This window comes from Plecotus auritus, assembly GCF_963455305.1.
Source record: "Plecotus auritus genome assembly, chromosome: 3".
NCBI classification, from domain to species: Eukaryota; Metazoa; Chordata; class Mammalia; order Chiroptera; family Vespertilionidae; genus Plecotus; species Plecotus auritus.
In genome coordinates, this window is record NC_137772.1 from 8259493 (window position 1) to 8284906 (window position 25414).

The 25414-nt window shown below is 51.9% G+C and overlaps 1 protein-coding gene across 1 annotated transcript in view; it reads left to right on the top strand.

Annotated features, from left to right (window-relative positions):
• WWC2 (WW and C2 domain containing 2) overlaps nt 1–25414 on the top strand; it is a 149084-nt gene that overhangs the window by 65654 nt on the left and 58016 nt on the right. The window contains 3 exon segments of the mRNA XM_080662262.1: nt 5044–5153; nt 18444–18647; nt 19523–19599. Coding sequence (XP_080518388.1) covers nt 5044–5153; nt 18444–18647; nt 19523–19599 — 391 coding nt within the window.

Sequence of the window (25414 nt, forward strand, 5' to 3'; positions counted from 1 at the left end):
GGCCTAGCTAGGGCCCACACGGATGACAGGCTAAACCTGAAGAGATGAGCCTGGCTAGGCGACCGGCGACGCTGCCTTCCCGCTGTGCTCACGGGCCGAGTCCTTGGCGCCTGGGAGCAGCCTCCGCCTCGGCCCTCCTGATAGGGTTCCTTTGGAGGTTAGTTCCCACAAAGACGCAGAGCTACGCTCGGTGGGCCAGTTTGTGTGATTTCCCCTAAAGCTAAAGGCTGTTTTCTTGCTGTCCCGTCCTCTCTTTCCGGTCCCCCCACCCCCAGCTTTTTGTTCCTTTGTGCGGCTGGTCTCTCTGGCCGGAACAGTAATAGAAACAGACAGACAGAAGTTGTCTTGAGGAGCTAATCAACATCATTACGGGGAGGGGAAATCTTTCTAGCATTTCCCCCTCCCTTCAAGATTCAAATTGCAAACCCCATCCTTCCGTCTTCCCCGAGCCGTGGTGGGGTCCACGTGGCGATTCTGTCGTCATCAGACAGTTGGCAGTCCGTCCTCGAGCTGATGGGCTGAACAAGGGCAGGTGCTGCCAAGGAAAAGCAGCCGATAAGACCTCTCACGTTCACCTTAGAGTCTAGGGGGTGGGCAAACTTTTTGACTCGAGGGCCACAATGGGTTCTTAAACTGGACCGGAGGGCCGGAACAAAAGCATGGATGGAGTGTTTGTGTGAACTAATATAAATTCAAAGTAAAGGAGCGGAGGGGAGAGCAAGAGAACCAGATAGAACAGCCGGATCCGGCCCGCGGGCCATAGTTTGCCCACGGCTGCCTTAGACCATGCCCAAGGAGGGCTGAAGCGTGGCAAGAGTGTTACAAACCTGAAAATGGCTTCTCGCTGTCACGTGCTTTTTCACGTAGCGCGATCAGTGCACACTCGGTTTTCCGGGATTTGTGCCTGCCCACCCGTAGTGTCCACCGTCATGAAATCATGGCGAGTAAGTATGTGTGCATGTGGCACCTCATGTGTCCGGGATGTGACAGTAACACTCAGGGACAGATGGTGTAGAAGAAGGAGACGGTGCCCGAAGGAGAGGAAATGCCATGCGAAGTTCAAGTTCTATGCGTAAACTTTGGCGAAGAGCTGCAGTAAGTTACCAGTTTCCTTACGTCGGTCACGGTGCCCCAGAGGACATGGTTAAGCAAACGGTCGTCTCTGGAATTTTGCAGAAAGGCTCTTGTTCCCTTTGGGCTCTCTGCGGGATGTTGCTGCTTTGTGGGAAACAATGCAAACCAGCTCCGTCCATTCTTACTCCCTTCACGTCAGCGGAGGTGGACTGTGTCAGGGACTCCGCGCCAAACACGGGGGAGACACAGAAGCTCACCGACATCGCTGCTCTCTCTGTTTGCTGTATTTGTTGGGATTCACGTTGTTTTTCACTTTGGGACACATCCATTATTCCTTTTTGTTTTGTGTTTCTCCTGAGTGTGTGATAGTTATATGTGCCTTTTAGCAGGATCGCGGCATAACTCAGTGCTGGATGTTGTTTGCCACCTGAGAATGTTGTTCTGTTTATCTAGGGGTGGGCAAACTTTTTGACTCGAGGGCCACAATGGGTTCTTAAACTGGACCGGAGGGCCGGAACAAAAGCATGGATGGAGTGTTTGTGTGAACTAATATAAATTCAAAGTAAAGGAGCGGAGGGGAGAGCAAGAGAACCCTCCACTCTTTAGGCTCCGCGGGCCGGATAGAACAGCCGAACGGGCCGGATCCGGCCTGCGGGCCGTAGTTTGCCCACGGCTGGTTTATACCATGTCCTTTGGATAAGAATTAAACCCTAAAATTTTGAAACGAACCCGTTTTTATTTAACGGGTTTACTGAACGATAGAGTGGGGAGAAAAGATACGTGTTTACCCAGATGCAGGAAATAAAGGATTGCTTGTGTGTTGGAAGCGACACTGCAAAACAAGTTTCACGTGAGACTTTCCAGGAATGGGAACGTCCGCGTGTTTAACCGAGTTCACAGGGACACGTACCCGGGAGATGTAATTCCACCTGAGAACAGGGACAGGTAATAAACGGCTTATTACTGCTGAACAATGGATGGGGAAAGCTGGATTCTTTCCAAGGAGAATCGTGTTCCCGGGGCTTGTAATTGAGCAGGTGTCCCGGGCGTGGGTGACTTCTGATGCCGGCGGTCGATGATGCTCATGTCACATCCAGGCCCCTGCGTGCGTGCATCTGGCGCCAGGACTGGGCTCGCACAGTATCTCTCCCGTCATTTAAACGCTCCGTTTCCGGGGTTCCCTATTTGTCCTTTTTTGAGGACACACGTACCTTTCAGGCAGCGTTGCTGAAGGCGTCGGGGAAAGAGGATCCTCAGACGGAATACCACGCGAGGCATCCTGGCTCAGGGGTTATCTGACCAGCTTTCTCGAGGTGGTCGGGGACCAGTCCTGCAGACGGCACGGAGCCGGCCGCTTCCTATGGCGTGGGGATGTTTGGCGGTGGTATCCAATTCCTTTGTCAAGAGAAAACTCAATTTTCCTGGGCAGTTTATATAACATGGAATTTGAGCACAATTCTAAGAACTCCGGTGGTTTTTTTTTTTCCAACTCAGATTGAGTTCAAATTGACTCCAGGTTTACAAAGCAAAATATGGCAGATTGCCTTATTTGGGCACGTTGCTTACCATGTCTGCGGTTCATTTTACTCGCCCAATATATATTGAAGCTTACCCCCTGTCAGGCATTCTTCTGTTCAGTTCCCATTTAAACTTCATGCCCCCCTCCCTCTATAGGAAATAGATTGGGAAACGGATTCTAAGGTTACAAACCTGCCCTAGGCTGTGCGGCCAGTAAGTGACGGAACAGAGCTCCACGCGGGTCTCTCCGGTCCAAACTTCAAGCTCTTAACTCCTGCGCCAGCGGTTCCCCAACCCCCCAGCCTTCCCCGGAGAGCCAGACGGAACACGCACTGCTGGGCCCCGGGGGTTCTGGTTCCGAGGGCCGCCTGCAGGTCCAGGAAGGTGATTTCCAACCAGTCCCCGGGCGTCGATGCTGCTGGCTGTGAGGACAGGCTGACTCGGTTCCTCTGGAGCGTACATGAGACAGTTCACGCATGGTGCTTGCATTAACCATCACCAACGTTTATTGGCCGTTACCATGTCCTAGACACCGTTCTAGAGCAATCCCCCCCTCTCCTCCCATTCACGCTGGAGGCAGGTAAAGTGTGGGGACAGGATGGCGTGCTCCCCACTGAGAGAAGCAAGCTGAGGTCCGGGGAGGAGTCAGGGAGGGGCTCACCGGGAGCGAGTCCGTGGCTGCACTGGCTTTGAAGGTCGTAGCTCTGGAGCGTCTTCAGAGCAGACTCCATGCGAAGGGAAGACGGAGAGAAGGAGAGACGCGTCCTTCCTTCCATCCATGGGGGTGTGGGTCCCTGGAGCAGGCTGCCGCGGGCTGGGCCTGGGAGAAAGGGTTTCCCTCGCTTCACTGTCCCCCCAGCATCCTGAGGTTGATGGCGCAGTTTGTTATTCTGATGAATGATGTCATTCTGCAAGTGACGCGTGTTTCAGTTGGGCCATGCGAGAGTTGATGTTCATTTGCATGGCTTAGAGCAGTGGTTCTCAACCTTCCTAATGCCGCGACCCTTTAACACAGTTCCTCCTGTTGTGGTGACCCCCAACCATAACATTATTTTCGTTGCTACTTCATAGCTGTGATTTTGCTACTGTTATGAATCGTAATGTAAATATCTGTGTTTTCCAATGGTCTTAGGCAACCCTGCTAGTGGTTCTCAACCTGTGGGTCGCGACAGACCATCGGAAAACACAGATATTTACATTACGATTCATAACAGTAGCAAAACTACAGTTATGAAGTAGCAACGAAAATAATCTTATGGTTGGGGGTCACCACCACATGAGGAACTGTATTAAAGGGTCGCGGCATTAGGAAGGTTGAGAACCACTGGATTAGAGGATTCCAGTTGATTTCGTAGGTGGGAGCCGTGCTGGGTGCCATCAGAAGCTGTGTCCGCTGCTGCTGGTCACTCCACAGCAGGACAACCCTGGTCTGTGGTGTTCGCTGCTCTGCAGACCAGGGAAGTCTCAGAACGGAGCGGGGAGAGGGGAAATCAGCCAGTTAAGTCTGAAACCTGCCCTCTGCTTCGGAAACTAGCTTCCCGTTGGTTTTACAGCTTAAAGAGAAAGTACTAGGCAGTTTCAAAAGGGGAGACCACACTGATATGTAAATACTTCGTGTGTCTCTGAAATTAATAAAAAATCTTAGAGAAACTTTTTCCTGGTGGTTTTACAGCTTAAAGAGAAAGTACTAGGCAGTTTCAAAAGGAGAGACCACACTGATATGTAAATACTTCGTGTGTCTCTGAAATTAATAAAAAATCTTAGAGAAACTTTTTCCCGGTGGTTTTACAGCTTAAAGAGAAAGTACTAGGCAGTTTCAAAAGGGGAGACCACACTGATATGTAAATACTTCGTGTGTCTCTGAAATTAATAAAAAATCTTAGAGAAACTTTTTTTGTTCAATGACTGTTACATACAAGATACTTATAAAAATAAGATACTTATAAAAATAAGGTATTTGTGTCTCCTCCCAAGAACTCCGAGTGGACCTCAGCATCGAGTGTTCAGTACGGTAACGTACCTAACCTAAGAGCATCCTAACCTGAGGTCGGTGCGGCCTGGCAGACACCGTGTGGTAGCGGCGCCGGGAGGAGGAGTTCAGCCGGGCGGATTTCTCTTCGTGGTGGGACGGGACGGGTGGCCGTTGAACTGCGGAGCTGGGGAGAGCTGGCCCCTCCGCGCTCGGCGTGGCGTGCTCCTGTGTAGCCTCGTTGGTCTGTTGTACACAGGCAGCCCCCAGGGTCAAGCTGTGAACTTTCCAAAGGGTGTCATGACTTATTGCTGCTTTCTGGATGTTTAAGAGTTCAAACCAGGGTGCAAACTCTGGGAACAGCGGAACGGGGCGGAGACGCCGCGTGGACGCCGCGTGGGGCTGGGGCTGGGGCTGGGGCTGGGGCTGGCTTTGGACGTGCGGTCGGAGAAGTCACCGTGCCTCGTTCTGCTTCCTTGCAGGCTGACGAAGCCCCTGTCGTTCGCTGACTGCGTCGGGGATGAGCTGCCGTGGGGCTGGGAAGCAGGGTTTGACCCCCAGATCGGTGTCTACTACATCGACCACATCAACAGTAAGTGTTCCTTTGCGGGAGAGGTGGCCGTGTGGGCGAGTGCTCCCGCCCGCCGGAGCCACGCCGAGGAGGAGACCTTCCACAGAGGGGTGTCTTCATGGGAGCCCGCTCTCCCGTGTCCGATACTCAGCGGCACGTCCACTTAGGAGTTCGGGGCATGTGTGTAGAGTTGGGGTTCTGGGGCAGAGAGAGAAAGGTGTCGTCTGTCTGTCTGTCTGTCTGCCCGCCCAGCCGGGGGTGAGCTTTCCTCAGTGCAGCGCTGGCGGCCTCTTCCCATGGCCACCGCCCCGTCAGGCTGGGTTCCTCCTCTGGTCCGCGCCATGGCCCGCGGCGGTGCTGGCACAGTACGGTCTAATGGCACAGCGCCGTGTGTGCGTGTGTGTGTGTGTGTGTGTGTGTGAGAGTGTGTGTGTGTGAGTGTGTGTGCGAGGGGGTGCGTGTGAGGGTGTGCGTGTGAGGGTGTGCGTGAGTGTGTGTGTGAGAGTGTGTGTGTGAGAGTGTGTGTGTGTGAGTGTGTGTGCGAGGGGGTGCGTGTGAGGGTGTGCGTGTGAGTGTGTGTGAGGGTGTGCGTGAGTGTGTGTGTGAGTGTGTGTGCGAGGGGGTGCGTGTGAGGGTGTGCGTGTGAGTGTGTGAGGGTGTGCGTGAGTGTGTGTGTGAGTGTGTGTGCGAGGGTGTGTGTGAGTGTGTGTGCGAGGGTGTGTGTGGGTGTGTGTGTGAGGGTGTGCATGAGGGTGTGTGTGTGAGGGTGCGTGTGAGGGTGTGTGTGGGTGTGTGTGAGGGTATGTGTGAGGGGGTGTGTGTGGGGGTGTGTGGGTGTGTGTGAGGGTGTGTCTGAGGGGGTGTGTCTGAGGGTGTGTGTGTGGGTGTGTGTGAGGGTGTTTGAGGGTGTGTCTGAGGGGTGTGTGTGTGTGGTTGTGTGTGTGTGTCAGGGTGTGTGTGTGTGTGTCAGGGTGTGTGTGTGTCAGGGTGTGTCTGAGGGGTGTGTGTCAGGGTGTGTGTGTGTGAGGGGATGTCTGAGGGGGGGTGTGTTGGTGTGTGTGTGAGGGTGTCTGAGGGGTGTGTGTGTGTGAGGGGGTGTGTGTGTGTGTGAGGGTGTGTGTGAGGGGTGTGTGTCAGGGTGTGTGTGTGTGAGGGGGTGTGTGTGGGTGTGGGTGAGGGTGTGTCTGAGGGTGTGCGTGTGAGAGTGTGTGTCAGGGTGTGTGTGTGGGTGTGTGAGGGTGTGCGTGTCAGGGTGTGTGTGTCAGGGTGTGTGTGTGAGGGTGGGTGTGTGTCAGGGTGTGTGTGTGAGGGTGGGTGTGTGAGGGTGGGTGTGTGTGAGGGTGTGTGTGTGTGAGGGTGTGTGTGTGAGGGTGTGTGTGTGGGGTGTGTGTGTGGGGGGGGTGTGTGAGGGTGTGTGTGTGAGGGTGAGGGTGTGTGTGAGGGTGTGTGTGTGAGGGTGTGTGTGAGGGTGTGTGTGTGAGGGTGTGTGTGGGTGAGGGTGTGTGTGTGAGGGTGTGTGTGTGAGGGTATGTGTGGGTGTGTGTGAGGGTGTGTGTGTGAGGGTGTGTGTGTGAGGGTATGTGTGGGTGTGTGTGAGGGTGTGTGTGTGAGGGTGTGTGTGTGAGGGTGTGTGTGTGTGGGGGGGTGTGTCAGGGTGTGTGTGTGAGGGTGGGTGTGTGAGGGTGGGTGTGTGTGAGGGTGGGTGTGTGTGAGGGTGGGTGTGTGTGAGGGTGTGTGTGTGAGGGTGTGTGTGTGGGGTGTGTGTGTGGGGGTGTGTGTGTGGGGGGGGTGTGTGAGGGTGTGTGTGTGTGAGGGTGTGTGTGTGAGGGTGTGTGTGGGTGAGGGTGTGTGTGTGAGGGTGTGTGTGGGTGTGTGTGAGGGTGTGTGTGTGAGGGTGTGTGTGGGTGAGGGTGGGCTCGAGGGAGGCCTGAGGCCCGTGGCCAGCCTGGAAGCGCAGCTGTGGCTGTGGGAAGCCCTGCCCCTCGTCTTGCCTCTGCTTCCTGCGTTCTTTGTGGTTGGGGGGCGGGGGGGGGGAGCACCTCTCACTTTCAGAGCTTTTACGTGTGTCTCACCCCTGGCACGGCCAGGCTGGCAGAGGACTTGCACGGCCGTGGACGCTTTTAAACATGTGCTTGAAGGGTTTTATATGCTTATACATGTGTGTGTTTGTATATATAGTAAGCTGTTCACCTCTTGAAAATGTTGTTTAGATGGTTGCATATGACACTCACTGATACATATTTTGTTTATTTCACTTAAGAATAATTATTGTACTTTTATAGATTTTGAGAAATACATGGTAAGTTTATATCCTATTATCTTAAATCGCTTAGGCCTGTTAAAACTCTCCATAATATAGGTCCATGTTAGAGCGTTCGGAATACCGTCATAGAGGAGGGCATTTTAGCTGATGCTCGTTATTAGTGAGGCCTTGCAGCTGCCCTGTGAACTGCGGGAGTTTTTGGGGGCACAGAAAGCCCGGATGAACAGTGGGGCCTCTTCGAAAGCCGAGGATGTTCATAGGTGGGGTCTGTTCCCAGCACAGAGCCCGTGTGTGGGTCCCCAGGTGAGCCCATGCGAGGCTCCAGTAAAAGTCGGGGTGGGGTGAAGGATGCACCCAGCAATTCCCACCGGGAGGAGGTGCTCCCCCGGGAGACAGCCAAGGTCAGATAATGAGACGCTCGCCCCCAGCCGGCCATCGAGGAGGTGACTGTGGAGAAGCGTGGCTGGTGAATGTGGTCCCTGAGCTGTGCCCGCAGGTCCGAGGGCCAGGCATGGCCCGGCTCCCAGGGAGAGGCTGCGTCGGTCTCCCAGTGACACGGGCTCCTGGTGGGAACAGCTCCAGGCAGCGGGCTCAGCACAAACACAGAGGCCCCGGGTGCGTTCTGCCCCTGCCCAGGAGAAGCCGTCAGGAGAAACGCCACTTCGTAGAGAGATGCTCTCGCTCCCGAAAAGCTTCTGCAGGTTCCACGAAGGATTCGTAACTGTGGGCTGTAAAGTTAGCTTGGACTTTTGTATTTGTAATAACCCTTTCCTGGTGCTATGTTCTTGCTTATTAATGATTGACAACCAAATGTTTTAATGTTATGGTGGAAGAGACTAATTTTGTTAAAATTCAGTTCATTTTAAATGATTATTCATTTTTATGTCATTGAAAATAAACAAGGCAGTGGAATGTCCGAAATGTGTAACTATTGAAATCTCACTTTTATACTGACTTTCTATCTGTAAGGATTTAGCTTTTCCCCCTTAAATAATTTGGGGACCCGGGAGCAAACCCACCTGTCTTGGTTCAACAGAAATAAGCTCCATGGCACCACAGAGAGAAAACGGATCCCTCCGGTCCCTCCGCCATCTTCTGCAGACCTGGGTTTCTGAGCCCCCAGGGCGTTCTCTCCTGTGTCAGTGGAAGAGGTGTCCTTCTCCCCCGCACCCCACACCCCTTTTGGTAACTTTATATCCCACCTCCTCTCCTCCTTGGTATCTTTACCAATTATTTCCTGGGCTTGACATTTTCTCCGCCATTTCTATACTAGTGGCCCAGTGCACGAAATTCGTGCACATTAAAAGGGGGACCCAGAGTCAAGTCCCCGCCCACCCACATGCACCTCAAAATCACGTGAGACCCAGACCCGGCTGCTCCTTCCCATTGGGCTAGATCCAGACCCGGCCAGTCCCACCCTTGTCAAGCCCCGCTGAGCAGGGGGCATAGCCTCAGGTCCCCTGGCCCAGCGCCAAGATGGGGGGCATGGCCTGAGGTCCCCCAGATGGGGCGGGGGTTGTGACTTGATGTCCCCCATCAAGCCCCGCCAGGCGGAGGGGGGGGGGGCGCAGCCTCAGCCTGGCACCGGGAGGGGGGTGCAGCCTCAGGTCCCCCGTCAAGCCCCACTGGCAGGGGGGCGCAGCCTCAGGTCCCCCGTCAAGCCCCGCTAGGCGGGGGCCGTAGCCTGAGTTCCCCCAACCCAGCACTGGGGGTGCACCTTGAGGTCCCCCATCAAGCCCCGCTAGGTTGGGAGCACGGCCTGAGGTCCCCTGTCAAGCCCCGCCAGGCAGGGGGGAGCAGCCTCAGGTCCCCTGGCCCAGCACCAGGACGGAAAGCGCACCTTGAGGTCCCCTGTCAAGCCCCACCAGGCGGGGGGCGTGGCCTCAGGTCCCCTGGCCTGGCGCCGGGGCAGGGGGCGAGGCCTGAGGTCCCCATCAAGCCCTGCTGGGTGGGGGACATGGCCTGAGGTCCCCTGGCCTGGTGCCAAGGCAGGAGGCATGGCCTGAGGTCCCCCAGCCTGACACCAGGGCAGGGGGCACAGCCTGCGGTCCCCTGTCAAGCCCTGCCGGGTGGGGTGCGGCCTGAGATCCCGTCAAGCCCTGTTGGGTGGGGGGCATGGCTTGAGGTCCCCTGTCAAGCCCCACGGGGGCAGGGAGAGGGCGTAGCCTCAGGTCTCTGCTGATTGCTCATTAAGGCTCCTTAAGGGAACTTGGCCTCAGCTGTGGGTGCAGCCATCTTTGTGATGGAGTGATGTTCAATTAGCATATTCCCTTGTTATTAGATAGGATTTCTATTTCTAGTGGTTCTTTTGTCTTAGTATTTAAACACTGGAAACTCTCAATATAAAACAAAACAAATAAAACCACCACTCCCCTCTTCCTCCCTCTCTCCCTCCCTCCCTCCCACTCACACTCAAAACATCTTTCAACCCAGATGCCTTGCCCACTGGGGTCCTCTTTCCCCCTTGCCGTGAGACTTGCTGAAAGCCACCTCCTGCGGGGACTTCACTTCGTCCATCGTCCACCATCCTTTCACAGAAACTGCTCTTGCCAAGGTCCTCGGGCCCCACAGACGACGCGGTCCGGTCCCACCGTAGGCTCGTCTTCCTGGATCTGACAGTCCCCGTCACTCTGGCTCCTTACCGCTTTGGATTTCATGGCGCCTGTGTTGGCATTCTTTTACCTCGCTGGCTGCCCCGCCCGGTTCCTCTGCCCTGTCCCTCTCCACCTGGGCCTGGGGCGGCCTTCTGGAGCAGTCTTCTGCTTGCACCCGCACAGCTCCTCAGACCATGACTCCCAGTACCTCCTGAGGCTGACGGCTGGCGAGCTGGTCTCTGAGGTCTAGTCCAGAGGACAGGAGCATCTGATTCCTTCCGTAAGGCTCTGTGCAGTCCGCTTCCCTCAGGCCTGCCTGTCCCTCTCCCGCGCTGCCCTGCCCGCCCCGCCCGCCTGGCACAGAGGGCACTCGGCTGTGCCCTGGGCCTCCTCGGCCTTCCTTTCATTTGTTGGTTTTAGCCCCAAGCACCGTCTCCCCCAGCCCCTGGGCCCTCCCTCTTGGCCAACTGCCTCGCCCCTCTGGGGTCCGCCTGCCCAGGCCCGCTGCTTCCAGAAGGCCCCTCTAGTACCCAACCCTCCACCTCGCAGGCCCCCACCCGCATTCTGATTGAGGTGCCCGGTCCGGTATTGCTATAGTACCAGGTCCTCAGGGATTTTTAAAAATCTCTTCTGGTATTGGTTTAAACGACCTATTTGCATGTTTCTCTCAAAAATTGAGGCCAGTGACTGCATCTTTCTTTATCCTTGGGTCCCTGGTGTAATGATAACCTCTTACATGTTAGAAGGGAGGAAGAGCTTATGGCTTAACTCACAGATGAGAGAGAAGCTTCTTGTTTGTTTTTGAAGAGATTAAAGCGCATGTCAAGTACAAATTGTGCTTCGGAAAGCACCATTCGGAATATTTAAAATCTTAATTATCAGAATATCAGCTTTTAGGTCTCCCACTTTGCTTTCGTGCAGTGACGGTATCCCAGCGGCCTGAGGGAGTTACTGGCCCTGAAGGGCCCCGATTACGCACAGGCCGTCGTTCCCACTAATAGGCCCTGCTCCGCTGGCTCATTAATCTTAGAGACAGTCTGGGCGCTATCTTCTCAGAACAGCTGGCCACACATATGTCGTGTCTTGACATTGTATAGTTTCAGCATTATTTTCTCTTCATTTTAATAAAAAGTGAAGTGGAGCATGTTTGACTGTTTAATACTATTTCTATGTAACACCACTAAATATCTATCAGTGAAAGATTTGACCTTGGCAGTGATGGTTGTAATAGGCCCGGTGTTTTATGGTGGAATTCACCCCGGAGTGGGTGAGGAGGTAGAGGGGGTTTATAGATATTGGTGGCGGAGGTTAACTAACCAGAAGGTAATCATGAAATACTGTTTGTAAGATTTCGATATTATTACTAAAATCAGAAGTAAATCACTTTTTGGTAAGGTCAGACCTATACCCTAATTTTTTTGTCTTTTCTTTAGTAATTGAGGTCTCATTTACATGTAAGAAGGTGCACAGATTTTAAGTGTGTATTTCAGTAACATTTGACAAGCGCCGTTCTGGTTGAGATACCGAAGGTGCTCCCGACCTCAGTCAGTTTTTCCCTGCCCCTTCCCCACCGCCCACCCCCCTCCAGTGTGGCCAGGTGTTCTAAATCCTGTCATCGCAGCTTCGTTTTACCTGCCTCGAACTCCATGCAGATGCAGTGCGTTTGATTTTGTGAATGGAGTCTTCACGGGTCTTATTTCAGAGGATGTATTACTGAATACAGTATCCGGGTTGAATATTTACAGTACACACATCTGACAAAGAACCCAGATCCGGAACGGATGACTAACTCCTGAAAATCAACATTAAAAAGACAACCCAACTTAAAAATGGCAACAAACCTAGACACGCCCTCAGCCCTCCCCTGGGTCATCTCCCCCTCCTTTCTGCTCCCCTCCCCGCAGCCTCTTTCCTGGTGTCGGGCTCATACGCCCCGAGGCCCAGCCCGCCACACGCCTCACTGCCTCCCGGGGCTGCGGGTAAGCCGCCTGCCACGCGGTCCTTCTGTGAGCCCCGCGTTCCCTCCTCAGGCCCCGGCGTATTAGGACTCTAGAGCAGGGGTGGGCAAACTTTTTGACTCGAGGGCCACAATGGGTTCTTAAACTGGACCGGAGGGCCGGAACAAAAGCATGGATGGAGTGTTTGTGTGAACTAATATAAATTCAAAGTAAAGGAGCAGAGGGGAGAGCAAGAGAGCCGGATAGAACAGCCGGATCCGGCCCGCGGGCCGTAGTTTGCCCACGGCTGCTCTAGAGCCTGCCTCTGAGTGTTTTCCATCCTCTGTCCGTGGTTGTGGGGTGTCGTCAGTGGGAGGGCTTGGGTGGTGTGTGCCTCCTCCTCATTACCCCCAACCAGCTCCTCTGTGTTAGCGTCAAAGCAGCAGGAGGGCCAGGCTTGGTGCAGCTCCTCCGGTGTAGATGACACTCTTTGTGGGGTTGTTTCCCTTAGCCTAGGGGTGGGGGGCGTGTGAGACCCGAGAAATCGTTCGGTCTGGCCCTGCCAAGGCAACTGCAGGCAGGACTCAAAATTCCACAAATCTAGGAGCTTTTTTCATAGCAACATACATTTATACTAAGCCAGCGGTCGGCAAACTCATTAGTCAACAGAGCGGCAAACCGCGGCTCGCGAGCCGCATGTGGCTCGTGAGCCGCAGTTTGCCGACCACGGTACTAAGCGAATGAAGTTATAAATATCCAGATGGCCCTTGGCAGAAAACAAGGTCCCCCACCCCTGCTTTAGAGGAAAGAAAATAAATTAGGGGCCCTTCTATTTCATCTCTGCCTTATTTCATCCTTTATATTTTCCTAGGAACATAAACCGTTAAGGTATTTTATAAAGAAAACATTTACACCGGGCGGTGATGACTAACAGTTGTTAGTGGTATCACTGCTGTGTGAATGCTCACAAATTTTCCGTCGTCATCCGAGTCAGGGACTCTGCTCAGGGGTCCCTGTTTCCCCGCCTGGGTGTAGAGGTGACGCAGGCGGCCACGCCTCCCCTGAACCTGCCCTCTTCCTGCTTCACACTGTGCTCTCTCCTCAGTGGCCTCCACGCCTTTGTGAGTCCCCGTGTCTCCTCACTCCCGTGGGTGTGCCCTCCCCGTCTCGCAGCTGCCCTCCCCCTACCGCAGGGCGCCCCTGGCCCTGACTGTGCACACGACTCTCCCGCCTGGATTTCTGGCTCATCCTCCTGGTGTCTTGGCAGACATTTCCAGTTTAGGACGCGGCGACCTATTCTGTTGTCAAAACTTCAAAACAAACAGATACAAAATGGGATTCTTCAGTGTCCCCTTGGACTGTGTGATTTGTTTTGAAATGTTATAGTCCTCATGGTTACTGACTTGAAAAGTGTAGAACCACTGTGTCAGTCCTCAATGATTTTTCTCCCCGTTATATAATCTCAGATCCGGTCCTTCAGCCTTTTATCCGCTGCCATTTTCCTAATTCAGACCCTCATTACCGTGTGTCTTTTACTCTTTTCCCTTTAAAAAGAAATTGTATAAGAGGAATAGATGTCACAGGCGGAAAGCAGAAAATGCAGGTAAATAACAGAAAGTAAAATATTATCCATAGTTACACAACCCAGAGATAACTCAGTATCCTAAACCTGTTAGTGTGTATCCTTCTAGACTTCTCCATGTTGATACACACACACACACACACACACACACACAGAGTTCTAAATATACCTCAAGTGGGATTATATTATACATACGGTTTTATAAACCGCTTTTTTCACTTAATGTACCATCTTCCATCAAAAAACCGTCCGATCAGTCCTATCAGAACCTCACATGTTTAGGAGGCGATCTTCCTGCAGTCCCCGCTGAGTCCCTGCCCTGCCCTGGCCTGGCGCCTTCCGTGGCACACAGCCCTGCCCTGGCCTGGCGCCTTCCGTGGCACACAGCCCTGCCCTGGCCTGGCGCCTTCCGTGGCACACAGCGGCTCACACAGGAGTCTCCCTTCACCTGGAGTTAAGGAGCCTCAGGCCGGTCGCTCTTGGAGGAGGGGAAGTGAGGAAGGGCCGTGGAATGCCGACGAACCTCCATCGCATGGATGGAACAAAGGCTCCTGCCATCCCAAGGGGCAGCTGGCTGCTTGGGGAGGGGCGTGGGCCCCGGACGAGAATGCGCTACCCGGGCCCCAGAACAAGGGAATGGGGGAACCAGAGGCTTCCGGCAAGAAGGAAGACCACAGCGGAGGCAAAGGCCTGGGGAGGCCGCGGAAGGCAGGGCTTGGGAGGAAGGAAAGGAATTCGGTGCAGCTGAGGGTGGCGAGGGCCGGAGAGAGAAGCAGGGCGGGGCGTGCGGGGCCCTTGTCTGGGATCCGTCAAAGCCCTTGCAGGCACTGCCTGTGCCGGGGACCTGCTTGTCCATCCAGGAAACCCCTGGTCTCTGAACGGCTCCTCCTGAGGCTCCGACTTCCTCCTGCATAAGACGGTTATGTGTTTTTAAAATCCACACGTCACGGGGTCTTCCACGTAAGTGCTAGGGAGGAGGGTCGTGCCTGGGCCTCTTGTCCCCCCTGCTGCGTGTGGGGTGGTCAGCGATGGCCTGCAGAAACGGATTGTACACAAACACAGCAGACAGTTTCCAAAAAGGAAGGTCAGGAAAGTTGCTCCTGTTCATTTCATTCATTCTCCTGAGCACAGCGGGAGGGACGGAAACAGGCACGGCATCAGAAATAATATTCTCCGCCGAGTCTCCCGTCACCTCCATGGTAAACCCTAACTCACAGAGGTGCTCCAGCTCCGACATGGCACGTCTGTGTGGGTGCGCACGCCTTGAGGCACTTGGCGTGCACACGAAGTCCTGCCTTGCTGCCCTCACACGGCGGCAGCGTGGACCTTCAATGCATTGGACCACAGTGGTCTCCCCGGGCCACCAGGTCTTCCTAACAACAGAAACACCACGCTTGTACAGTAGAGTTTTTTGAATATTACATTGAATAAATATTCACAAATCTGTTCGGCTAATACAGCTGATGGAGACGGAGCCTTCAGCCGTTTGGAGCCTCCTGGCCCCGGGGGCGCGCGCTCCTGTAGGCGTTGGCGCTGTGCGGGGTTTCCTGCTGAGTCTCCCGCGTGCACGCTGCTGCGGCCAGTCTCCTGAGAGTTGCTGCCGCTTTGTCCAAACCAGCGCTGACGTTTATTACCACGACTGTGGTGGTTGTTGTTATAATTGCACTTCGGTCATCGCATGCCAGGGTTTTGTGGTCGGGCAGCTGTCGACAGGTGTCTTACTGAAAGGATGCCAGTTCCCCAGTGAGTAGGGGGGTGATGCGATAAAGCCTATAAAGATTTTGAGATGAAACTGCGAGTACAAATCTTAGCATAACTGTTACAACATAAACATTTCAAGTTTTCCACGTACATTTCTTTCTTTTTTTAAAAAAACAAACAAAACATTTTTATTGATTTCAGAGAGGAAGGGAGAAGGAGAGAGAGATAGAAACATCAGTGATGAGAGAGAATCATGGATCGGCTGCCTCCTGCACGCCCCCTACTGGGGACCAAGCCCACAACCCGGGCATGTGCCCTGACCAGGAATCGAACCGTGACCTCCTGGTTCACAGGTCGGTGCTCAACCACTGAGCCACACTGGCTGGGCTTTTACGTACACTTTCCGTTTGCTGTCTCTTTATCTCATTCATTAGTTCTGTATCTCAGTATGCCAAATCACCCCCAAACGTAGTGGCTTAAGATACATTTATTGTCTCCGGGTTGCTGTGGGTCAGGGATCCCAGCAGGACCAAGCGGGACCCTCTGGCTCAGAGGTCCACGCGAGGCTCGAGGAGGTGGCCCAGGCACGGCCGCAGGGGGCCTGCTCCCCACGCTCCTGTGCTTGTGGCAGGGCCAGTGGCCCCGCATTCCTCGCCAGGTGGGCCTCTCCACTGGGCAGCTCAGAACCTGGCAGTTTCATTGGCGCAAAAAAGCCAAGAGCCAGGGAGAGAGCGAGCGCGAGACGGCGTCACAGGCTGTGGAGCCTCATCTCAGCGGCGTCACGTCCCTTCGTCACTAGAAACAGGTCAGGAGGTCTGGCCCACGGGCAGGGGCGTGGGTACCAGGAGGGGAGCATTCCTGTGGGCCAGGTACGAAGCTTTGGGAAGACCATACACTTGTGTTTGTTAGAGGAGGAGTTCTGCGTTTGAGTCCCGTTGCATTCATACATGTCACTATCGGAAGGGACTGTAAGTAGTACATGTTTGGATAGCCAGAGACCTGAGTGATAATGAACTAGAGGCCTGGTGCACGAAATTCATGCACTCGGGAGGGGGTCCCTCAGCCCGGCCTGCGCCCTCTCTCAGTCCGGGAGCCCTCGGGGGTGTCCGACTGACGGATGTCCTTAGCGCTGCCGGGGAGCCTCCCGCCACCACCACTGCGCTCGCCAGCCGTGAGCCCGGCTTCTGGCGGAGCGGCGCTCCCCCTGTGGGAGTGCACTGACCATGAGGGGGCAGCTCCTGCGTTGAGCATCTGTCCCCTAGTGGTCAGTGTGCACCATAGCAACCTGTCGTTCCTCCGTTCGGTCGATTTGCATATTAGCCTTTTGTTATAATGAATAGTTAAAAGGGAGCAGTTTAGGCCCTTATTGGCCGGTCTCTGCCTGTTCTCATTTCACCACGTGGCTGGGCTGCCCCTGCGTGATGATGTCCTTAATTCTTGGCTGGTGGGGCTGTCCCTCCGATCTCTTCTTTAGACACTGACTCTAGCCCGTCTCCCCCACAACTACATGAGGCATTCTCCTGTTGCATATTGAAATATGTACGTCTGTGAGGATGAGTGCCACTTTAGAGAAAGCTCCCCTTGGTTAACCAGCGACTCTGAAGCTGGGCCCAGGGCTGAGGCAGCGCTTGCAGTTGTGTGGCTGACCCGGGCCACTTCCAGAGTCACCCCGGGCCTGTCGTGGCCCCGAGGGGACCCAGGCTGCTCAGCCAGAACTGCTGTCCCTCATCCCTGGACACCAGGCTCATCATTTCCAGAGCCAGTGACTCGTGTGGTCACAGCAGATCACCCCGTGTCTCTGGGTTTTGACTCACTGCAAGCCTTTGGGGTCAACCAGAAATTCTGAGTTGGGGCGCATTCAGGTTGGAGACAGGGCATGCCACGAGACACTCCAGCAAACTGAGAACTTGATTCTTCTGTCCTAATCTGCCAAGAACAGGTTCTCATAGTCATATGGTGGCCAGCCCACACGACCCGCCTATCCCGATTGTGGCTGGACTTAACTTATAGTGACAACAGAGAGACTGCCGTCCAAAAACGTCACATAACTTCCAGTTCCCGGAGAAGGGCACGCACACCCCGCAGGCCGCGCGGGGAAGCACCCGCGTCAGGACCCAGAAGGGGCGGGGGGGGGGGGCGGGGGGGGGCGTGGGCAGGGCTTCCTGCGGGTCCACGGGAGGAGTGGGTGAGGCGGGGAGGAGAGTGCGAGCAAGTTTCGGTTGGGAAGTCTGAGCGATTTCCTGGCGGAGCAGTGTGCCAGCTGGGCAGAGCGTGGCACTCTGCCTGGGCTGCTCATGGAACCTCGGAGGGGCTCTGAAACGGCCATGGCCTGGCCTCCGCCCGCGGGAACTGCCCCTGGCCGGGGTTTTAGCGCTCTGGGTGGTTCTAGAGCACAGAGGTGTGGGAGCCAGTGTGCCTCCAGTGTTCGTCTCGGACCGGCCCAGGGTTTTCTCCTTTGTTCGCATCTAAATTGCTAATCCACTGTGGAATGACCGTCTTGGTAAAATACAATGAAAATTAATTATTTGAAAACTGGGCTGGGGAAGGAAATAGAAATGGTAAGCCCCAGTATTATTAGAGTCAACAGATACACAGCAACTGTATGAAATTTGTAAACGTTCCCTCTGGGTGCCTATACTCATCGCCATGGACACGTGGCAGTTCAGGGCCCGGCGCTGGTCTGCAGAGCGGACCCTGCGCAGCGCTGATTGGAGGCAGCGTGGCATTGTGCATGGAAGCATGTGTGTGCATGAAGCGTGTGTGTGCATGGAGGTGTGTGTGTGCATGGAAGCATGTGTGTGCATGAAGCGTGTGTGTGCATGGAAGCGTGTGTGCACGTGGAAGCGTGTGCCTGGGAAGGTGGGAAGGTTTGGGCCATGCAGGGCCGTGAATGCTGGCACAGATGGCTTTTTCTTCCTAGGGACTGGGGAGCCAGGGAACTCTGAGAGGAAGGACCCCATCTCTGCTGTGGGCACTGTTACTGGGACAGCGGTGTCTGATGGATTCACAGGGACAATAAACGGTTGACAAGGACCTGAAAGGGGAGGCCGTTGGGGAGGGACCGGGCAAAATAAAACAAAAACTGTGTCCAATTCCTGTAGCAGTCCCTTCGCGTATACTAATGAATTATTTAGCGGCTGTAAGAATTAAAGCTAGCTACTTTTTAAAAAGCTTAAGTAATAATAATGATCATAGCATGAATGCCAAAGAATGACCCACCTAACGTGCTTTCAGAAACCACACAGATTGAAGACCCCAGGAAACAATGGAGGGGGGAGCAGGAGAAGATGCTCAAGGACTACCTCTCGGTGGCACAGGACGCCCTGCGGACGCAGAAGGAGCTGTACCACGTGAAGGAGCAGAGGCTGGCCCTGGCTCTCGATGAATACGTGCGACTGAACGACGCCTATAAGGAGAAGTCGAGCTCCCACACAAGCTGTAAGTACAGCGTGGCTGCTCATGGAAACTCGGGGGCCAAGCTGTGGCTGGTGGAAGGCCACTGGGGCTCGTGGGGTTTCCTCTGGGGTCCTGTTCCCTCAGCGGGGCGAGTGGGGCAGGCACACCGCGGACGTCTCATGTAAGGCCCCTCGGCCTCATTCCAGATGGAAGTCTCCTCTCGGGGGATCACGTATCCTTTCTGTTTTGGCTCCCCCTCTGCCTGCTGGCCTTTTTTTAATTTATTTCCGAGTCAGTTTTTACCCTTTCAGATGAAGGCAAGTAAGTAGCCCTTGTGCTACTCTCACACTATTTGTAGTGGGAGGAACTGGAGCCGTTAGCTGCAATGACGTTTCCCTTGACCACCGAGGTGACGTAGCTCTCCCTCATCTCCCAAACCGGGCACCGGGGCTGGCGTTGCCGAAAGCAGCAGCACCGTGGCTCAGAAGTCCCCCTGAAACGGTGGCTTGCTGGGTAATACGAAGCTGATAAACGGCATGTGCCATAGGGACCTCTCAGACTTGATTCACGGAGTAAAACCAGAAGAAAACGAAATACCAGGGTCTTTATGACACGTGTCTTTCTTGAGTTTTTTTTTTAAAAAATTACGAAGGCTTGAAGATTACTTCTCACATTTGGGTGTCTCATGAATGCCAATAGCGAAATGATGAAGTCAGTACCCGTGCGAGCACGTGACTCGTTTTCAGAGTTTGTGAATTCTGAGCTGAGCACTGGTTATGCAGCCTTGTTTTTCTTTTGTTGTTGTTGTTTTTTTGTTTGTTTGTTTGTTTGTTTTTTTAATTTTTTTTATTAAGGAATTATATGTGTACATATCTTACCATTGCCCACCCCCTTGTTTTCCCTTTCTCTCCGGAAAGTGTTCTCCGGGTCTTCATCGAGTACCAAGTACGATCCTGACATTTTGAAAGCAGAGATCTCCACCACGCGACTAAGGGTAAGCTTTTCACTGTGGTTCCACATGGAACATCTGCGTAGACTCTCCGGTGGGGAGAGGCGCTCACGGTCGCCTGCCCTGTCCGTTCCGTGTGGGAGTCTCCCCCACGTACTCCCGATGGCTGGTGTTTCCTTCCACCTGTCAGAACTGCTTCTGTGGTTGAGATTGTCCTTGCTACCGAGACCCAGGGCGTTCCATCATTGGGCAGTTTTATTATTCGCAGTTAGTATATCGAATCGAAACTTGAGTCTCGATACCTTCCCTCCCCTGATCATGCTAAAGTGACTTCCAGAGTTGAGCCTTGCTGCTCTTCCATCAGATGTCCCAATATTTATTTATTTATTTTTTAATTATTATTTTTTAATATATTTTATTGATTTTTTACAGAGAGGAAGGGAGAGGGATAGAGAGTTAGAAACATCGATGAGAGAGAAACATCGATCAGCTGCCTCCTGCACACCCCCTACTGGGGACGTGCCTGCAACCAAGGTATATGCCCTTGACCGGAATCGAACCTGGGACCTTTCAGTCCGCAGGCTGACGCTCTACCCACTGAGCCAAACCGGTTTCGGCAGATGTCCCAATATTTAAAGGTGCCCACATTCCCGTCACCAGTCACTTCTTTCTAGAACTTGACTAGTCATCACTTTCTCATGGGGGGTTGTTTCCCCCCATCTTGACCCCGAATCTTTTTGACCAAACTGCTGTTAAGGCCAGAGCTTGTTCATCTTTGACTTTTAGAGTCATAAACACTGTTCGCCAAGTACATAAATCCGTGTAACCATTGCCTATGTCATGAGGTAGATTGCTGCCATGACCCCGAAGTCCCCGTGGAAGCCCCTCATGGCCATCCTCCTTCTCTCTGAAGGCAACGCTGGCCCATCAACACTGTAGGTCAGTTTTCTGCCTGCTTTGAATGTTGTGAAACTGGAACGCCACCATATATATTATTTGATGGCTTCTTTTGCTCAACAACACTTTGAGATTCATTCACATAAACTTTTATTGCTGTAAAGCATTCCACCTTGGGGTACATACCATAAATTCTTTGTCTTCTACTATTGATGTGCATTACTGCTTATTCTAATTTCTGGTCATTAAAAAGTGTGCCTTAATGTACATGTCTTCTATACATGTCCTTTGGGGCACATATGTACACATTTTTCTTAATTATGCAACAAGGAATTAAATTGCTATGACAAAAAATATTTATAGCTTTGACTTTAGCAAATACTTACAAATGATTTGGGGCTTTTAACTTCTAATGTTTGCTTTTAAAGCTCTAAATTACTTTCTACACGTGGCTTTTGCCTGCAACTCCTAGTTTTTGAATTTTGTGTTTTTATCAGTTCAAAATATTTACTAACATTTGTAACTTCTTTATGATTAGAGTCAGCTTAATTTTTAAATAGTTGGGAATAATCTTTTATTATTGATTTCAGCTTTATTCCATATTTTTTAGTTCTAAAATTTTTATTTAATTGTTTGGATAATTTCCCAAATTCTGAACATTGATAGATAATTTTTTTAACATAATAATCACACTTACTTTTTCAGTTTCATGTCTTGATTAGGATAATATCTAGGTTTCTTATAGATTGGATTCTTCAGTATGGTCTGAAGAATGGTTTTGATTTGGGGTCAATATTTGACCTCTGACAGCTGCTTACTTTGTAGTAAGGGCCTTATGTATGAAAACACATAAAGATGATGTAAGGTTTGGGATCTTGTCATCCTTCAGAGAGAAGTTAGTTTTGCTTCTTGTAGGAAGACAGGCCAGGGACATACGGTTTTAACTCAGTCAGGGCTTGTGCTATCTGAAACCCATGGAAAGAAGATCCTCAGATGAGGATTAACCAAAACAAACCAAAACAAAAGCCAGTGTTTCTGTAGCCGGTTGGAGAGGAGGAAGCCAGATGTTCAAAGTGCAAGGAGCATCCAGGGCATCGTTCCTGTGTTGAAGGTGGACACACCCACAGGAAAAGGCCCTGCGAGGGACCTGTGCTACTCGCCAGGAAGGAAACCGAATCTCAGTCCCACCTGGAGCACGGGAACTGAATTCCGCCAACAGCCGGAATGTAGTTGAGAGCGGATTTTCCTCCTGACCACCACGTGAGCGCTCAGCCTGGCCGACACCTCAGTTTCAGTTTTTGGGTACCTCGAACAGAGAACCAGCCAGACCTTTCTTGTGATCTATTAAATGAGTGTTATTTTAAGCTGCTAATTTTGTGATATTTTGTTCTGTAGCAACAGAAAACTGATAGAGCAGGCCACATATAGTTTCTGTCATAGATTTTTCTTTTCATTTTTCTGAGAAAAGTAGTAAACACATAAAAAACATTCTTAACTCATGAGCCATAAAAAATTAGGCCATAGGGTGGATTTTACCGACAAGCTGTCATTTAATGATCAGCTACTAAGAAAATACAGAGGTATTACCAATAGTGGAGATAAAATGGAATTTTTAAAGATGCAGTCAATACAAAAGGAGGCAGGAATAGAAGTAGAAAGTATAAAAGAACATATGTGACAATTAGAAAATAAATATAGTAGATTTAAACCTAACTATGTCAATAATTACACTAAATGTAAATGGTCTAAATGCTTCAGTTGAAAGGCAGAGATTATCAGAATGGTTAAGATAAGAAACAGCTCTATGATGGCTATAACAAATCTATTTTAAATATAAATACCCAGATAGGTTGAAAATTAACTGAATGAAAAAGACATACTATGAAAATACAAATGCAAGGGAAGTTGCACTTGCCATATTAATATCAAAGTAAACTTTAGAACAAGGATATTACTAGAAATTTTCTACTAATAAGTCAGTTCATCAAAGGACATAATGAGATATATACACACACACACACACACACACACACACCCCTAAAGTGTTATACATATAATAACAAAGCTTTAAATATCAGAAAAAGACCAATATAACTGAAAGGAGAACTACAGATTTACAATTATAGTTGGATATATCAATACTCCTTTCTCAGTAATTGATAGAATATACAGACAAAATCAGCACAGTTGTTGAAATTGTGAACAATACCATCAACCAACCTAATGAAACGAACATGTGTAGAACATACCACCTCAAAATAACAAAATGTGTATTCTTTTCAGGTGCACATGGAGCATTTACAAAGGATGCCGCCCTCTAGGCTATGCTGAGTCCTATGGGAACGTACTGGTTTATTTGAATTGCAGAAATCTAGCACTGACTTCCCATGTTTTTATCTATTATTTGTATCTCAAGTAGCATATTTCATAAATGTTTCATATAATGTTTCTCATTGGCTTTGTGGGTTTTTTGTGGGTTTTTTTTTCCTTTCTGTTGTTGATGACTGAATTCATTCATTCGTCATCACAGGTGACTCTGAGAGTACCTGGGATTCTGTTTGCCTCTATTCCTCAGTCAGGGCAGAAACATCTTCATTATTAATCCTGTGACTGTCGAGCAGACGTCTCGTTTCCATTCAGTGTGAGGGTGTTAGTGATGTGGATGGAAGGCGGGAGAAGGCTCTTTGAGGAGCAGGTTGCAGGGGCCCTGTGCTGGCCTGCTGAGGGGCCCCGGCAGGACCGTAGAGAAAGGGTGCAGAGGAACGAGGTCATCAGCAAAAGGCAGTCTGCTCATCCTGGCTTCTCTGTTGCAGGGTTACCCTGTCAGGCAGACTTAGGAAACCTGCCTGTCTCGGGAGCCTTCCAGGATCCACACGTTTCTGGAATGTACTCTTTCCTTCACTGTCATCATCTTTCTCCTTCCTCTGAAATAAAACTTGTTACACTAGGGCTGTAAGAGACGGTATCACACTTAATCACAGCAACTTCCTGGCTTTCAGAAATAGCTTGGAAATCAATTTGAAATGCCAGTTGCTTTGGTGTCGTCAGCATAGGAAGCAGGGGATGTGAAGTCACGGCTCTTTCGCCCCCACTTCAGAGTTCTGGGCTGTGCGGTTTGATTCCTTAGGAACGGTCTGGACCATTGGATGGTTGGCTGGGGCTGCAGAAAGTCTAGTACGTCAGGGACAGGAACCCAGGCTCCGGGACTGTGGGCACTTCCCGTCTTCAGTTGGGGTGGGATCAGGAATCATGAAGTTCCTAAACTGAAATAAGGGCCATAGATCTGTTTGGGTCATTTTGCTACAATCCCAGTTTGTCTTGGATCTTACAAGCACTGTGATGCCATGATACTAGTAAAACTTACAATTGTAGTTTTTAAAAAATTCTGCCGGATCCTAAGCTGCTCTCTGCTCTGCGTAGTAGCAGTGAAGTCCTGTTTTCGTATCTCTAGTCCAGACACTTCTTACGAGCATCAAGTCCACGTGTTCCAATTGCCCTGAAGTCTCACGGGTCTCCGGAAAATGTCTTAAAGAAAACCCTGATCTTTCCCCCATATCTGGTCCCAGTCTTCAGGAAAGCACCTTCGTGCACCCAACTGGCAAGTCAAGACCTTGGACGTGCCCTTTGCCACATCTTCTCCCCCACCCGCCACGCCTGGTCCATCCCCACGTCCTGTGGACCTACCTCCACGATGCTCTTCCTCTGGGCTCTGCCGCTATGGCACTGCCCGTGCGCCAGCCCGCAGTGCTGGTGGCGTGGCCCCTGCTGGCCCCTCTGGTCTGCTCACCAGCCCTCACAGTGACCTTTAAAATCTGAAGCAGATCATCCTTTCAGATCCCTCCCTGATTCTTACTGTCCGGAGGATGAGACGTAGAATTCCTTCACGTGGCTGCAAGCCCTACCTAACCAGACCTCTTTTTCCAGTCCCGTCTCACGTCACACGCCTCCTCTGGGACCCCAGAGGTTTGCTGAGCTCCCCCTCCCCCGGGAGAGGGTTTGTCCACAAGCTCTACCTTCTGAGAACCCTTCCCACCACGTGCAGGCCACCGAGCCTCTCAGCCTACCCATCACTTCCCCAGCAGGCTGTGTCTGGGACCTCCGACCACCTCAGGGCCCAAGCCCCTTCTGTGTCCTGACGTGTCCCGAACGGTCCCTTTATGTCCCTGTGCTCCCTGGCGAGACTCATCCCACTGGGTGATTGCTTGCTCGGTGTCTGGCTGCCCCGTGGTTCTAGAAGACCATTGAAGGGGGGAGGGGGAAGGATTGAGAACGAAAAGGCGGGGAGAGAGCTCATGGACATGGACATCAGTGTGGTGATAGTGGGGGTGGGGGTGGGAGGTTGAAGAGGGCAAAGGGGGGAGATGTTGTTGGAAAAAATAAAATTATAAAAACAGCAACACTGAGCCCTAACCGGTGTGGCTCAGTGGATAGAGCGTCGGCCTGCAGACTGAAGGGTCCCGGGTTTGATTCCGGTCAAGGGCACATGCCTGGATTGCGAGCTCGATCCCCAGTAGGGGGCGTGCAGGAGGCAGCCGATCAATGATTCTCTCATTGTTGAAGTTTCTATCTCTCTCTTTCCTTTCCTCTCTGAAATCAATAAAAATATAAAAACAAAAACAAACAAACAAACACCGTAAGTACCCGTGGAAGTTGGGACAGTTATAAAGTTTTGTTTGTTTTAAAGACCATTGAGGGCCAAGATTGTGTCTGTCTGTTCACACAGCAGCCCCAGGACCTGGCACCTAGAGCAGAGTCAGTAAATATTTGTGGAATCGGTAGCATGAACAGGAAATAAAAGTCCAAAAGCACATAGAAATAATGTATAACAGGATGTGCCTGAAACTTAGGTTGTGCCTTAGCCTAGAGCCGCGGTTTGCCGCTCTGTTGACTAATGAGTGTGCCGACCGCTGGCCTAGAGGCAAGTGTGACGGCCGGTGGAGGCCGCTGATCTCGCCCCTCCAGG